The 14,407-nt window shown below is 39.4% G+C and overlaps 1 protein-coding gene across 2 annotated transcripts in view; it reads right to left on the bottom strand.

Moving 5' to 3' along the window:
* LOC120225428 (39S ribosomal protein L1, mitochondrial-like) overlaps positions 1–14,407 on the bottom strand; it is a 140,365-nt gene that overhangs the window by 72,718 nt on the left and 53,240 nt on the right. For both annotated transcript variants that reach the window (XM_039223630.1, XM_039223631.1), the window contains 2 exons: positions 10,948–11,059; positions 1,013–1,271 (listed from right to left, as the gene is read on the bottom strand). In XM_039223630.1, coding sequence (XP_039079561.1) covers positions 1,013–1,271; positions 10,948–11,059 — 371 coding nt within the window. The remainder of the gene's footprint in view (positions 1–1,012; positions 1,272–10,947; positions 11,060–14,407) is intronic.

Here is a 14,407-nt window from a genome sequence, read left to right on the forward strand (position 1 = left end):
TCAGTCGGTTGAGCATCCGACTTCATCTCAGGTCATGATTTCACAGTCCATGGGCTGTGTCTCCCTCTCTCCCTGCCCCTCCCCCGCTCGCTCTCTCTGTCTCTCAAAATAAAGACAAAAAAAAATTAAAAAGAAAACTGCATGAACTCGCATTTTATCTCCCTTTATAAAGAGACAGAAAAATAGATATGAAGAGGTTAAACCAGAAGCCCAAAGTCAAAGAAAGAGCAAGTAAGTGGTGACCCCAGGCTTCTGACCTGTACTGTAATCTGACTCCAGAGCCCATTCTCTTAAGCACTACACTGTACTCCTCCTCCTAAGTGCTCAACTATTGTTGTCGAGGCTGTTCAGTTGTATTCAAAAACCTGTACCTTCCAGTTTGACCAAAAAAAAGACAACCTCGGAATAAAAATTAAAATATAGCTTCTAAGAAAATTAGATTTCTTAAATGAAACACTTAAAAAATTTAGAACTGTAATGGAATGTAACTCTAATTCAGTATTTTTACTACTTTTAGAGTTTTATGAACAAAAGTCTTCCATGGAACTGCATATAAACAATGCAGATAGGTTTTCGCTGGAGCAAGAGTGCGGGGCTTGGCACACCCCATCCATGCAAACTTAGTCTCAACACAGGACTTAATGGAAAACACCTGAGGCAACTGAGCTAATCCAAAACTCTCATTTGCAGTGAAGGAATAGGATGCCCAGGCAGCTTAAGTCATTTCTCAAAGTTATAGTAATATCTCAATTAATTTTAACACAAACTTACTGCCATTTGTCCCAGTGATTTTCAGGTGCATAGGAGATACATGTTCAACTCTGCAGGGTATGTTCAACATTATATTTTATATTTTGAAAATAAAAACAAAACATTTTTCATCCTGAAGTATAGAAAGAGCATAAGATTTTCTAAAAATTACTACACAGAACAAGGAACTTTAAAAATTAAGAAACAGCAATTCATACACCCACTGTTCACAAATAAATGTTTTTTAATGGAGTCTACATACCTTTTTCCCCAGTGCCATATCCAGTGTCAAATCAAGATAAACACCTTGCTTTGGATTAGTAAAGTCTAGAATTTGAAATTTCTTAAGTAACTGAATAGCCTTTTCCACCTCGTGTATCTGCCTTGGATATAAGCGCTTTAAGTAGACATCATCCTCTGGTTCATCTTCCATAAAGGGATAGGATTTTATTTTTTCTATCTCATCTGTTTTCTCATCTGATGCTTTGTCTTTTACACCTTTTTTTGTGTTCTTTGCAGGCCTTTAAAAAAGATAAATTCAAGATCAGTTACTTAATACATAGTCTAAGAAATTATTTTTTAAATATTTATTTATTATTTTTGAGACAGAGAGAGCATGGGAGGGGGAGGGGCAGGGGGGGACAGAAGATCCGAACTGGGCCCCACACTGACAGCACAGAGTCCAATGTGGGGCTTGAACCCACAAACCATGAAACGATGACCTGAGCAGATGCTGTACACTCAACCAACTGAACCTCCCAGGCACCCCAAGAAACATTTTTTTTTAAAGTCAATGAATGTAAGACAGAAAAAATAACAAAATATAAAGTTTATTTTAATTTTTTTAAAGTTTACTTTCATTGAAAAGCATAGACTGCTTTACAGGTTTTCTAATTCAACAAATATTAAGTGAACTTTTGTACTGTTTGCAGATGATACAAAGTTAGATAAGTCACTGAGGCTGCTCTCCAGAAATTTAGAGAAGTAGAGGAGACAGACATGCAAACAGATAATTTCAATACAATGGGTAAGTACTCTGACAGTGTTATCAGGACCAGAGCCATAAGGAATACATTTAAGCCAACCTAGTAAATTAGGGAAGGGTGCTAGAAGAGATGACCCTAACATCAATTCTCGAAGGATTAGGAAGAATCAGCCCAAGTATATTCCCAAGAAAGACAAAAACATATGACCACACAAAAAAATGTACACAAATGTTCATAGCAGGACTACAAACAGCCAAGACGTAAAAACAACCCAGATGTCCAATAACCCAGATGAATGGATGCATATATGTGGTATATCCATACAATAAAATATCAATCAGCAGTGAAAAGGAATGAAGTATTGATACAAGCTACAATAAGCATGAACTTTAAAAACATTATGCCAGTGAAAGAAGCCAGTCATAAAAGACCATATATTATATGGTTTCATTTACATGAAACATCAAGAATGGACAAATCCATAGAAACTGAAAGTAGATTTAGTGTGGGGCGCCTGGGTGGCTTAGTCGGTTGAGCGTCTGACTTTCCGACTTTCGCTTAGGTCATGATCTCGCAGTTTGTGGGTTCGAGCCCCGCGTCGGGCTCTGTGCTGACTGCCAGCTCGGAGCCTGGAGCCTGTTTCAGTCTGTGACTCCCTCTCTCTCTGACCCTCCCCTGCTCACGCTGTCTCTCTCTCTCTCCTAGAAATAAATAAAAAAAAAAAAACATTAAAAAAAAAAAAAAGAAAGAAAGTAGATTTAGTGTTTGTCCAATGCTGAGGGAGTGAGTTGGAGAAATGGGGAGTAAATGACAACAGGCATGGGGTTTTGTAAGTTTTCAAAAATGTTCTAAAAATGACACTGTTGATGGCAGCAAAAGTGTGAATATACTAAAGACCACTGAACTGTACGCTTTAAATAGGCGAATTGTATGGTATGTAAATTATATCTCAATAAAGCTATTATTTTAAAAAGTAGAGTGGGGCACCTGGGTGGTTAACCATCCAACTCTGGATTACAGTTAACCATCCAATTCTGGATTTCCACTCAGGTCATGATCTCCTGGTTCATGAGTTCAAGCCCTGTGACTGGCTCTGTGCTGACAGTGTGGAGCCTGCTTGGGATTCTCTCTCCCTGCCCCTCTCCTACTTACGCCTGCTCTCTCTTTCTCTCTCTCTCTCTCTGCCAAAACAAATAAATAAACTTAAAAAAAAGAACATTAAAAGTAGCAAGAGAAAAATTAAATTAAAAAATAAAAAAATAAAGAGCCAAAGAAACAACATAATAAAAGTACTGAGTCATGAGATAGAATATAAATACATACAGAAAGCTATTATAAATTCTAACTGACTAGAGCAAAAGTGGCCACAATTTTTCTGTAAGGGACCAGTCAGCAAATATTTTATGGTCACTTATCTCAATGGCTCAATTCTGCCACTGTAATGTGAAAGCAATCACAGACACTGAAGAATGAATGAGTGTAGATGTGTTCCAATAAAGCTTTATTTATGAACAATGGCTTAAATTTCATAATTTTCATGTGTCACTAAAAAATGTAAGAACCATTCCTAGTTCATGAACCATACCAAAATAGATGGCAGACCAGATTTTTGGGCCCACTGGCCATATTTTAGTGGCTCCTGAACTAAAGGGTAAAGCAGAAGGCACAAAACATCAAAGATGATAGAGGGCCTTTGCTAGAGACAATAAGAAGCCACAGAACAGGAGTGACATCTGTAGTTCCAGTATAGAGTATTCCCGCTATGGTGTTAGAGATGGATTTGAAGGAAGCTGGATTGTAGACAATAGAAAAATGATTCTTTCCCTTTCTTCCCAAGAAGATATGGCAGTTTCCAGAGCAGTGATGGTAATAGGCTGAAGATAAGAGATTAGATATTCACAAAGAAAATAATGCAGAAAAAGAAAGGGGGAAAGAGAAGACTCTAGAATACTTCTTAGGTTTCTGGATTGTGTGACTAGGCATAGAACAGTATCACTAAGACCAGAAATGAAAGTAAAACAAGTTTCTTGTGAGGAAAGTAGTCAGAGAGATGAGTTCAGTTTGGAGCAACAGACAGTTTGGGTGTGGAGCTGGTTGCATCATTGACCTCAATTCTTTATCCCCTCTCTCCAATCAAGTCCCTTTGCTGAGTAACTTTGCAATTCCTCCCACTTAATGGGATAGGGCATATTTCCTAGCACTTCAACTGGCCATATGACGAATGTGGCCAATATAATATGCAAAAGTGACAGTTTTTCTGTTCTAAGCTTAGGCCAAAAAGAGGATTCATATGTTTCTACTTGTATGTTTGTATTTCTGCCATTTTCATAAGAACATGCCTGGGCTAGCCCAAAGGCAGGAAAAGGAGAGATATGTGAAACAGGCTTGAGCCCCAGGCTAGATTGGACAATTCTCAGCTGACCTGCAGACTCACAGATGTGCAGCAAGCCCAGCCAAGGTCATAAGAGACACCCATCCAGAGATTAAATCACCTGAGCCACTGATGTGTGGGCAATGATAAATAACCTTGAGTGGTTTGATATATAACAAAAGATAAGAAGGTGTTTACAAAATACCTAGGAAAATATGTTCAACAGGTAATATCAGGTAAGAGTTTGAAGCTAAGAAAAAGGAAAAAAAAGACACAGCTAGAGATAATATACATCTCAGCTTTAATTCAAATCACACGTGTAATCTTTTAACCATAAAGCTTTAGTTAAATAATATTCTAGAAAAAGATTTGGGTCTGAGGTAGGCAGAATAATGGCTTTTCAAAGATGTTATATCTACATGGCAAAAAGGACTTCGCAGATGTGCTTAAGACTTCAAGATGGGGAGATTATCTAGATAATCCAGGGAATCCAATCTAATGACACAAGTGCCTGAAAGAAGGGAAACTTTCCCCTTTCCCACTTGCATGTGACAGTGATGGGAAGTGACAAAAGAAATTTGGGCATGAAAGGGAATCTGCCATTCCTAGCTTTGAAGATGGAGGGAGGGGCTCTCAAGCCAGGGAATGTGGGTAGCCTCTCAAAAGTGGGAATGGACAGAGAATACAGATTTTCCCAGAGAGCCTCTAGAGAGGAAAGAAGCCCTGCTGGCACCTTGATTTTAGCCCAGTGAGATCTGTGGCTGACCTGACCCACAGAACTGCAAGATAATAAATTTGGGATGTTTTAAGCCACAAAGTTTGTGGTAATTTGTTATGGCACAACAGAAAACTATTAAGGGGTCCTATAAAATTTATGTGAAAGAAATAGATGATGGTAAATTTTTTATTTATTTATTATTTATTTATTTTTTAAGAAACTAGGCGTGCCTTAGTGGCTCAGTCAGTTAAGCCACTGACTCTTGATTTTGACCTAGGTCATGATCTCACACTTTGTGAATCTGAGCCCTGCACCAATCTCCACACTCTCAGTGCAGAGCCTGCTTGGGATTCTCTCTCCCCCTCTCTCTGCCTCTCACTCGCTCAGTCTCTCTCTTTCTCTCTTTTTCTCAAAAATAAACATTAAAAAAAAGAAAAAAGAAACTAAAAATCCAATTCAATGTATAATTCCATTTTCACCCTTAGCACTCAATGAATCCTTATTACCACAACTAACAGCATCCTCCCAGCTAACAAGCAATTCAACAGAATAGCAGATAATGATAATACTCATTTTTAATGGGACACAGGTGTTCTTCTGGACTGAATGCAACAAGTCTAAGCAGGTGCCCAGGAGGATGCATGCAACACACCTCAACAGCTACTTTGGAAGTAGCCCACAAAATTCTGAACCTTCCAAACTAGAGAAATCACATTTTTATTTTATATTTAGTAAAAGAACAGGGAGGCCAATAAGAGAAGGAGCCTGGAGAAGATGCGCTTTTTTTTTTTTTTTAAGTTTATTTATTTATTTTGAGAGAGAAAGAGGGAGAGAGGGAATCCCAAGCAGGCTCTATGCTGCCAGCGCACTGGGGCCCAAACCCACAAACTGTGTGACCACAACCTGAGCCAAGACCAAAAGCCAGATGTTTAACCAACTGAGCCACCCAGAGGCCCTGAGAGCGTCTGTTTTGGTAATAAAATAAATCTCCATCTAAAATAAACAAAACAAATAAATGTCCTAGCTGTAACCTATAGATTTACTTTACATAAATGTTGATTTCACCAATAAATTTGTAATCATGGCTGAACCAGTCCATTCAAATTGCAATTAAAATCAAATTCCCAAGGACTGAAATATGATTCTTAAATTAATAAATATTTGCAAAACTCAAGAGAAGTCTGATACATAAAGAAACTGAGTTGAGAGTATACAACAATTTACTTATACTCTTTTTTAACTTTTAAAAAACAGTTTATTTTTGAGAAAGAGAGAGACAGAGTGAGAGAGGGAGAGGGACAGAGAGAGAGGGAGACACAGAATCCAAAGCAGGCCCAAAAGTCCAAAAGTCAGACGTTTAACCAACTGAAGCACCAGGCACCCCTACTGATTTCTACTTTGATCCCTGTCTCACAAAATATTTGAAGTGGTTCAGGAAAAATATTTTTAAGTTACAAATGGGAACACAGTTTTGTTCTGTTTTTTAATGTTCATTTATTTATTTTTGAGAGTGAGAGAGAGAGAGAGCATGTGCATGAGCTGGAGAGGGGCAGAGAGAGAAGGAGAGAATCCTATCATGGAGCCCGATGTGGGGCTCAAATTCACCAACTGTGAGATCTTGACCTGAGCCAAAATCAAGAGTCAGATGATTAATAACTAAGCCACACAGATGTCCCTATTTTATTTTTTTTTAAGATTTATTTTACTTTAGAGAGAGAGCACACAAGCAGATGAGAGGGGCAGAGGGAGAGAGAGAGAGAGAGAATCACTTTCTGAGCATAGAGCTAGACACAGGGCTGGTTGGATCCCACAACCCTGGGATCATGACCCGAACTGAAATGAAGAGTTGGATGCTCTGAGCTACCCAGGCACCCTAGAACACGGTTTTAATTAAATGGGGGGGGGGGGGGAGGGAAGCATAATACATTATAACACAGATCAAATAGGACTCTAAAAAAACACTTTCTTCCAAAATTAAAAACACACACAATTGAACCAAATCTGTAAATAATTAATTTTTATAGACCAGATGCCAGTTTTCCACGACCCTTCAAAAAATGGCTCTCTTTACTCATTAGAATCACATACAAAAGAACTCTGCTGTTCATGCAAATGTAAGGCCCTATCAAGAGAGCTTAAATACTATGATTCTTGGGGAATAAAAATAAATCGTACTAAAAAGGTTTTTGTCAGGTGAGGGAGAAATACCTGGCAGTCTGAATCAAAGAGAATTTAGCTGCAGTTCCCGTGGTACCTCAACCACATACATTAAATGAGTAATAACAGACTACTCAGGTAATAACTCTCCCCCTGCCTCATCTGTCCCTTACTCCGAAAGCATAAAAGAAAAAATAATTCCATGGTCACACTCAAATAAAATGAGAAAAAAATCAGTGCTGTAATAAAGCTCACTTCAAGACCTCTGGAGATCTGTGACCCCAGAGATCCAAGTCCCTTCAAGGCTAAAAAAAACCTTTACATTGAGGAATTGGGGGATGGGATTTGGGGGACTTGGTGATACACAACTTCTGTCAAACTACACTGAACTAAACAGAACTAACGACAAAATGCCCAGAGAATGTAATTATTAACGGAATGCAAACATCTGGCCATCTTATTTCTCAGTGTAATCCTGTAAATAAATTCACAATATCTCTGACACTGGTTTATTCATGAAACTAAATGCAGAAATTTTGCTTATGCTTACTTACAATATGAAAACCAAATGAATAAAACCCAGTCAATAATAATATAAACAAATGAAAAGTAAAAAGTAAAAACTGGAGGGACGCCCGGGTGACTTGGTTGGGTGTCTGACTTCAGCTCAGGTCATGATCTCACGGTTTGTTTGAGCCACACATCAGGCCCTGTGCTGCTGACAGCTCAGAGCCTGGGGCTTGCTTTGGATTGTGTCTTCCTCTGTCTCTCTCTGCCCCTCCTCTGCTAATGCACTGTCTCTATCTCTCAAGAATAAACAAACATTAAAGAAATGTTTTAATAAAATTTAAAACTGGAAAGAGTATTAACAATAAGAGAGTTGGGTAAAATCATGACTTTTCATGAATGCATCACAAAGCTGAGATCACAAGGCAAACAAGTAGCCTTAAAGCCAAGGAGAATCCGCCCACATTCCCCACGCCCACTCCTTATGCATACTCAGGACACTCTCACCCATGGCAGGGTATAGAAGAAGGAAAGCAAGTAAGAAAAAAAATCAGCTACAATTTTAAGACTACTAGAAACTCCCTAGGAAATCTGCACACAAGGGGAGTTCACACTCAATTTGTAGGTCTTTTCCACAGACCTCCACTAGATGCTCCTAGGAAAGACTGGAGCAAGCTAGACACTAGGAAGCTTTCCCCAGACACAGAGTTAGCCACTGCTGCCAGACAGACATGTAACCCTGAAAACATGTAGGGCACAGGTGTGTAGGGAGAAGAAAGAACTTCTACCCTTAGGGGTAGGTCAAGAAATGGTCCTGAGCGCAGTATCCTCACCAGTACAGTAAAGCTGGGGAAGGGCCTGGACACTGGCACAAGATGCAGTAAATAAATATGGGGAGAAGGGACAGAAATACTGAGAAAACCCCATTCCCAAGATCCAGCCACACTGGGTCTACAGAAGCAAAAGGCTGGATCTGGAAAACAGAAAATCCCTCCTGCACCCATCACCAGACTAGCAGGTACTAATAAGCAACAGCAATCTATACTAGGGGAGGGGCAAGAGTATGAAGAGAGACACCCCCCCCCCCCCCCCCGAGGCACAGCTGCACAGGCAAGGCAGAAAACAGGACATAAAACAAGAATGCTGAGAAAAACCTCCAGCAACCCAGCCCCCACCTTAAGCACAAGGTAAAGTACAGAAATTTGAAGCTGGTGGTAACCATAGCAACAACAAAACCAAAACCTAGCTCAACTTCTGACTGGACTGATTCAACACTGTGACAAGAAGAGACATGTGCATTCCCAGGCATAAATACTAGGTACTTTGGTTTCAACTGTTCTACACAAGATGTTCAACAGTCAAAAAATTTTGAGATACATGAAAAAAGAACCTATTATCAACAGAGAAACAGAACCAGGGTCAGAGATAATCAAGTAGCCTCAGGATCTGCCACTGGCAAGATATGCACATACACAGAGAAGTGAAGAGATTCCAGACAACAAGAGAAGAAGGAAACAAGCATAAGCCTCTCCACCCTGTCGCAGATCCTGATTAAAAAAAACAAAAAAAACAAAAAACAGGGGCGCCTGGGTGGCTCAGTCAGTTAAGCGTCCGACTTCGGCTCAGATCATGATCTCACCATTCGTGGGTTCAAGTCCCGCATCGGGCTCTGTGCTGATGGTTAACTCAGAGCCTGGAGCCTGCTTCAGATCCTGTATCTCCCTCTCTCTCTGACCCTCCCCTGCTCACTCTGTGTGTGTGTCTCTCTCAGCAATAAATAAAACATTTAAAAAAATTTTTAAATAAAATAAAATATCATGGAGATGTAATATACAGCATGGTGACTATAGTTAATAACACTGTATTGTCTGTCTGACAATTGCTAAGAGGGTAACTCTTCAGAAGCTCTCATCACAAGAAAAGAAAGTGCATTTCTGTATAGTGATGGATATTAACTAGACTTACTGCTGTGGGGATTACCCAAAATATACAAACATTGAATCATTATGTTGTCCATCTGACACTAATATGTTATGTGTCAATTATACCTCAATTAAAAAAAAATAACTAGACAGCTCCATCTGAAACTATCTCCAAGATATATCATTTGGGTTTTTTTTAAGTTTATTTATTTTGAGAGAGAAAGAGAAAGCATATGCAGAGGAAGGGCAAAGACAGAGGATCTCAAACAGGCTCCATGCTGTTTAGCGTGGAGGAGCCCGATGTGAGTCTTGAACCCATTAACAATAAGATCATGACCTGTGCTTAAATCAGGAGTCGGATGCTTAACCAAGTCACCCAGGCACCCCCAAAATACATTGTTAGGTTAAAAGTAAGCAAGCAAACAAGATGCAGAACAAGGAAAACAGTTAAATAAGAAACAATTCTGACATTAAATGTATGGGTTTTTTTTTCCTACACCAACCAATTACCTGACATCAGCCAACAAACCAACAATTGAAGACAATTCTGTTACTATTTACCTGGATTTTGCATCAGATCCCACAAGTTAAGGACTCAGTCCCACAAGACTGTCCCCACTTCAGATGCCAATTGCAGTTGAGGGCCTCTGGTATTTCTGGCCAAATGGCTAGAAATCAAGGGGTCCTGTGACCCCCTACACAAATTTTTCATAAATTACTAGAACAGTTCACAGAACTCAAAGAAACACCTAACATTTACCAGTTTATTATATAATTAAAGATATGATAAAGGATACAGTCAAACAGGGACACAGGGGAAGGTCCAGAAGAATCTGTAGTACAAGAGTTTGTCCTCCCACTGGGTCTGGGTGGGTCACCCTTCTGGCACACATATATATCCAGAACTCTCAGAAACCAGAAACTCTTAGAACCTCATAGTACTGGGATTTTTATGGAGGCATAATCAATTATGAACTCAATCTCTGGCATCTCTCTCTTCCCTGGATGACAGGTGGGGCTGAAAGATTCTAATCATGGCTTGGTCTTTCTGGTGACTAGCCCTCATCTAAAAGCCCACCAAGATCTGCCTTGTTAGAACAAAAGATGCTCCTATCACCCAGAAAATTACAAGGGTTTTTAGGAGCTCTGTTTCAGGCACTGTGAGCAGAGACCAATATTATATTTCTTATTATGTCACAAATCTTAGCTCCAATACTTACCAGCTCTGTGACCTTAGACAAGTTACCTAATCTATCAGTGCCTTGCTTTTCAACTCAAAACAGAACATTATAATAACAAACTTGCACATAAAGTAGCTGTGGAAAATAATTATTGAAAGTCAGTGTTCAATATATATTAAGTATTATTATAATAAGTCATATTTTTCCTTTAAGACTATAAAAGGTCAAAGAAACAGAAATTATAAACTTTCACAACTATATGTCCCTGTACATATTTATGGGACAAAGCATAATGTTTTTTAATCAAAATTTTAAATGAAAGCAAACAAAATGAATTAAAAATATATATACTTACTTTGAAGCAGCAGCATAATATCTGCTGGGCACCCAAACATTTACAGAACAAGGATAGAGAGGTGTTTTAAAAGCCACCTTGGAAAGACTATATTTTTGATGATGTATCAAGACTTGAAAGAAAGAAAACATACATTAACCATTACATTCATAATTTTTACATTCTTATTCAATGTTTTCCAAAACAAACAAAAAAAACCAAAAATATTCACTACTTTATGAGTTTCAACCATTCTTTAAAAAATCTAATAGTGGGGCGCCTCAGCAGCTCAGATGGTAAAGCGTCTGACTTCAGCTGAGGTCATGATCTCTAGGTTTTTGAGTCTGGGCCCCACGTCAGGCTCTGGAGCCTGGAGCCTGCTTCGGATTCTGTGTCTTCCTCTCTCTCTGCCCCTCCCCTGCTTGTAGTCGGTCTCTCTCTCTCTCAAAAATAAATAAACATTACAAAAAGTTTTTTAAGTGTAATAGTACAAGCTGCAATACTTGAAACTAAAGCCAAGTAAACATCTAATTGATCAATCTGTCATTTTTTTTTTTAAGATTTTATTTGTAAGTCATCTCTACACCCAATGTGCAGCTCAAATGTACAACCCTGAAATCTACAATCATATGCACTGTTGACTGAGCCAGCCAGGTGCCCCATCTTCATTTATTTTTAACTTAATGCAGTTCAGGTTCAACAGCGTGTGTTAGCTCTGTTACTACGGAATATATATCCTGAATTTCTTAGTAATAATTTAAACTTTTTCCTTTTATATAATACATTCACAGAGTTGTCCAATGTACTTCTGAAGAGTAACAGCTAAGTGGAGAGAATCGCCTTACCAGAGATCAACGTGTTAGGAAGCTATGGTAATTAAGACACTTTGCTTTGGCACAGGTATAGAAAGACAAATTAATAAAACAAAAACAGCCCAGCAACAGACCCATACACATGTGGATATCTGAAATATGGCAAATGTTATTGTAGATCACTGTGCAAAGAATTCAATTAAGTGGTGTTAAGAGATTATTCATAGGGAAAAGAATAGATTTAGATCCCTATCTCATAACACACACACACACACACACACACACACACACACACCAATCAAATCTGGATGGACTAAGGATTTACATTTGAATGGCAAAACTAAAAGCTTTCAGAATACAGGTAAGTATTTTTTGATCGTTTGGGTGGGACCAATTTCACAAACAAAACACAAAAGCACTAGCCAAAAAGTGACTTATTAGTGTTAAGAATATCTCTTTATTAAAAAAGTGAAAGACAGGGGCGCCTGGGTGGCTTAGTCGGTTAAGCGTCCGACTTTCGCTTAGGTCATGATCCCGCGGTTCGTGGGTTCGAGCCCCGCGTCGGGCTCTGTGCTGACTGCCAGCTAAGAGCCTGGAGCCTATTTCAGAGTCTGTATCTCCCTCTCTCTCTGACCCTCCCCTGCTCACACTGTCTCTCTCTCTCTCTCCTAGAAATAAAAATATTTTTTAAAAAAAGTAAAACATAAGCCAAAAATTGAGAGAATAGCAACATATATAACAAAGAATTAATATCCTGAATATGCAATATCAACCCAATTAAAAAGTAAACAAAAGAGACTAACGGGCTTCTAACTGAAAAGGCAACATAAATGAAGCATGAATGCATGGAAAAATGCACAGTGTCATTTGTAATCACGTAAATATTAACTTAAACCACAAAATCATTTGACACTGCTATTTAAAGATTGGTCATTGTCACATGAAACGATGCTCAGAATCCCTCCTCATCAGGAAAATACAAATCAAAACCACACTGAGATACCACCTCACGCCAGTCAGAGTGGCTAAAATGAGCAAATCAGAGAACTCTAGATGCTGGCGAGGATGTGGAGAAACGGGCACCCTCCTACACTGTTGGTGGGAATGTAAACTGGTACAGCCCCTCTGGAAAACAGTGTGGAGGTTCCTCAGGAAACTAACAATAGAACTCCCCTATGACCCAGCAATAGCACTGCTAGGAATTTACCCAAGGGATACAGAAATGCTGAGGCATAGGAGCACATGTACCCCAATGTTCATAGCAGCACTCTCCACAATAGCTAAAACATGGAAAGAGCCTAAGTGTCCATCAACAGATGAATGGATCAAGAAGATGTGGTTTATCTATACCATGGAATACTACATGGCAATGAGAAACAATGAAATCTGGCCATGTGTAGCAACATGGATGGACCTTGAGGGTGTTATGCTGAGCGAAATAAGTCAGGCAGAGAAGGACAAATATCATATGTTTGCACGTATAGGAGGATTAGGAGGAACTTGACGGAGGAACAAGGGGGAGAAGAAGGGCGGAAATGGTGGGGGAAAGGGAGAGAGGCAAACCAGGAGAGACTCTTGAATGCTGACAAAAACTGAGGACTGATGGATGTGGGGGGGAGGAGGGATGGGCATGGAGGAGGACACTTGTGGGGATGAGCACTGAGTGTTATGTGGAAACTAATTTGACAATAAACTATTTGTAAAAAAATAAATAAATAAAGATTGGTCATTGTTCTGTAAATTAAAACTACACCAGCATGTAAATCAACCACATCCCTAAGTATTTTACTGCACCTGACAATATAGTTTTCACAAGACTTCTTCAATAAAGAAAACAGTGCTTTGATTTAATTGTGGACAGGTAACAGTTTCTAGATGAGATAATTTCAGTAGCAATGTTTTCCATACATCAGACGGCCCAAACCTTTTTTAAAAAGTCTGGGGTTGCTGAAATGTTAAGGATAAATTTTTTTAAATTTTTTTTAATGTTTTATTTATTTCTAGGAGAGAGAGAGAGAGAGACAGCGTGAGCAGGAGAGGGTCAGAGAGAGGAGTCACAGACTCCGAAACAGGCTCCAGGCTCTGAGCTGGCAGTCAGCACAGAGCCCGACACGGGGCTCGAACCCACGAACCGCGAGATCATGACCTAAGTGAAAGTCGGACGCTTAACCGACTAAGCCACCCAGGCGCCCCAAGGATAAATTTTATACATAGCAGATAAGAGTATGAATTGGAATACATTATGGAAAGTAATATGGCATAACTCAATAAGGCTAGGCATACACGTATCAGCAATGCAGTAATTCCACTTCTAGGAATATGCCCTAGAGGAACTAAGAGACATGCACAAAAATAACATCATCATAACATCAGGAGACTTCTGGGAAAGATGGCAAAGTAGGAGGACCATAAGCTCATCTCGTCCCAGGGATACAATTAGGTAACAGTGTAAATAGCCCAGAAAATGACCCAAAGATTGGCAGAACAGACTCTCCACAGCTAAAAGCAGAGAAGAGGACCCTTTGAAGATGGTAGGAAGGACAGAGATGCGGTTGGGAGCTAAATGGAGCTGCAAGACTGTCCACAAGAGGAAGGAATGCCATGGGCACAGAGAAAGCAGAGAAGCAGACCCTCACACCAAGGGAGCCCATGGGAGGAAGATCAATCCC

Source organism: Hyaena hyaena, unplaced genomic scaffold (assembly GCF_003009895.1).
Source record: "Hyaena hyaena isolate Hyena2069 unplaced genomic scaffold, ASM300989v1 scaffold_1402, whole genome shotgun sequence".
Lineage (NCBI taxonomy): Eukaryota > Metazoa > Chordata > Mammalia > Carnivora > Hyaenidae > Hyaena > Hyaena hyaena.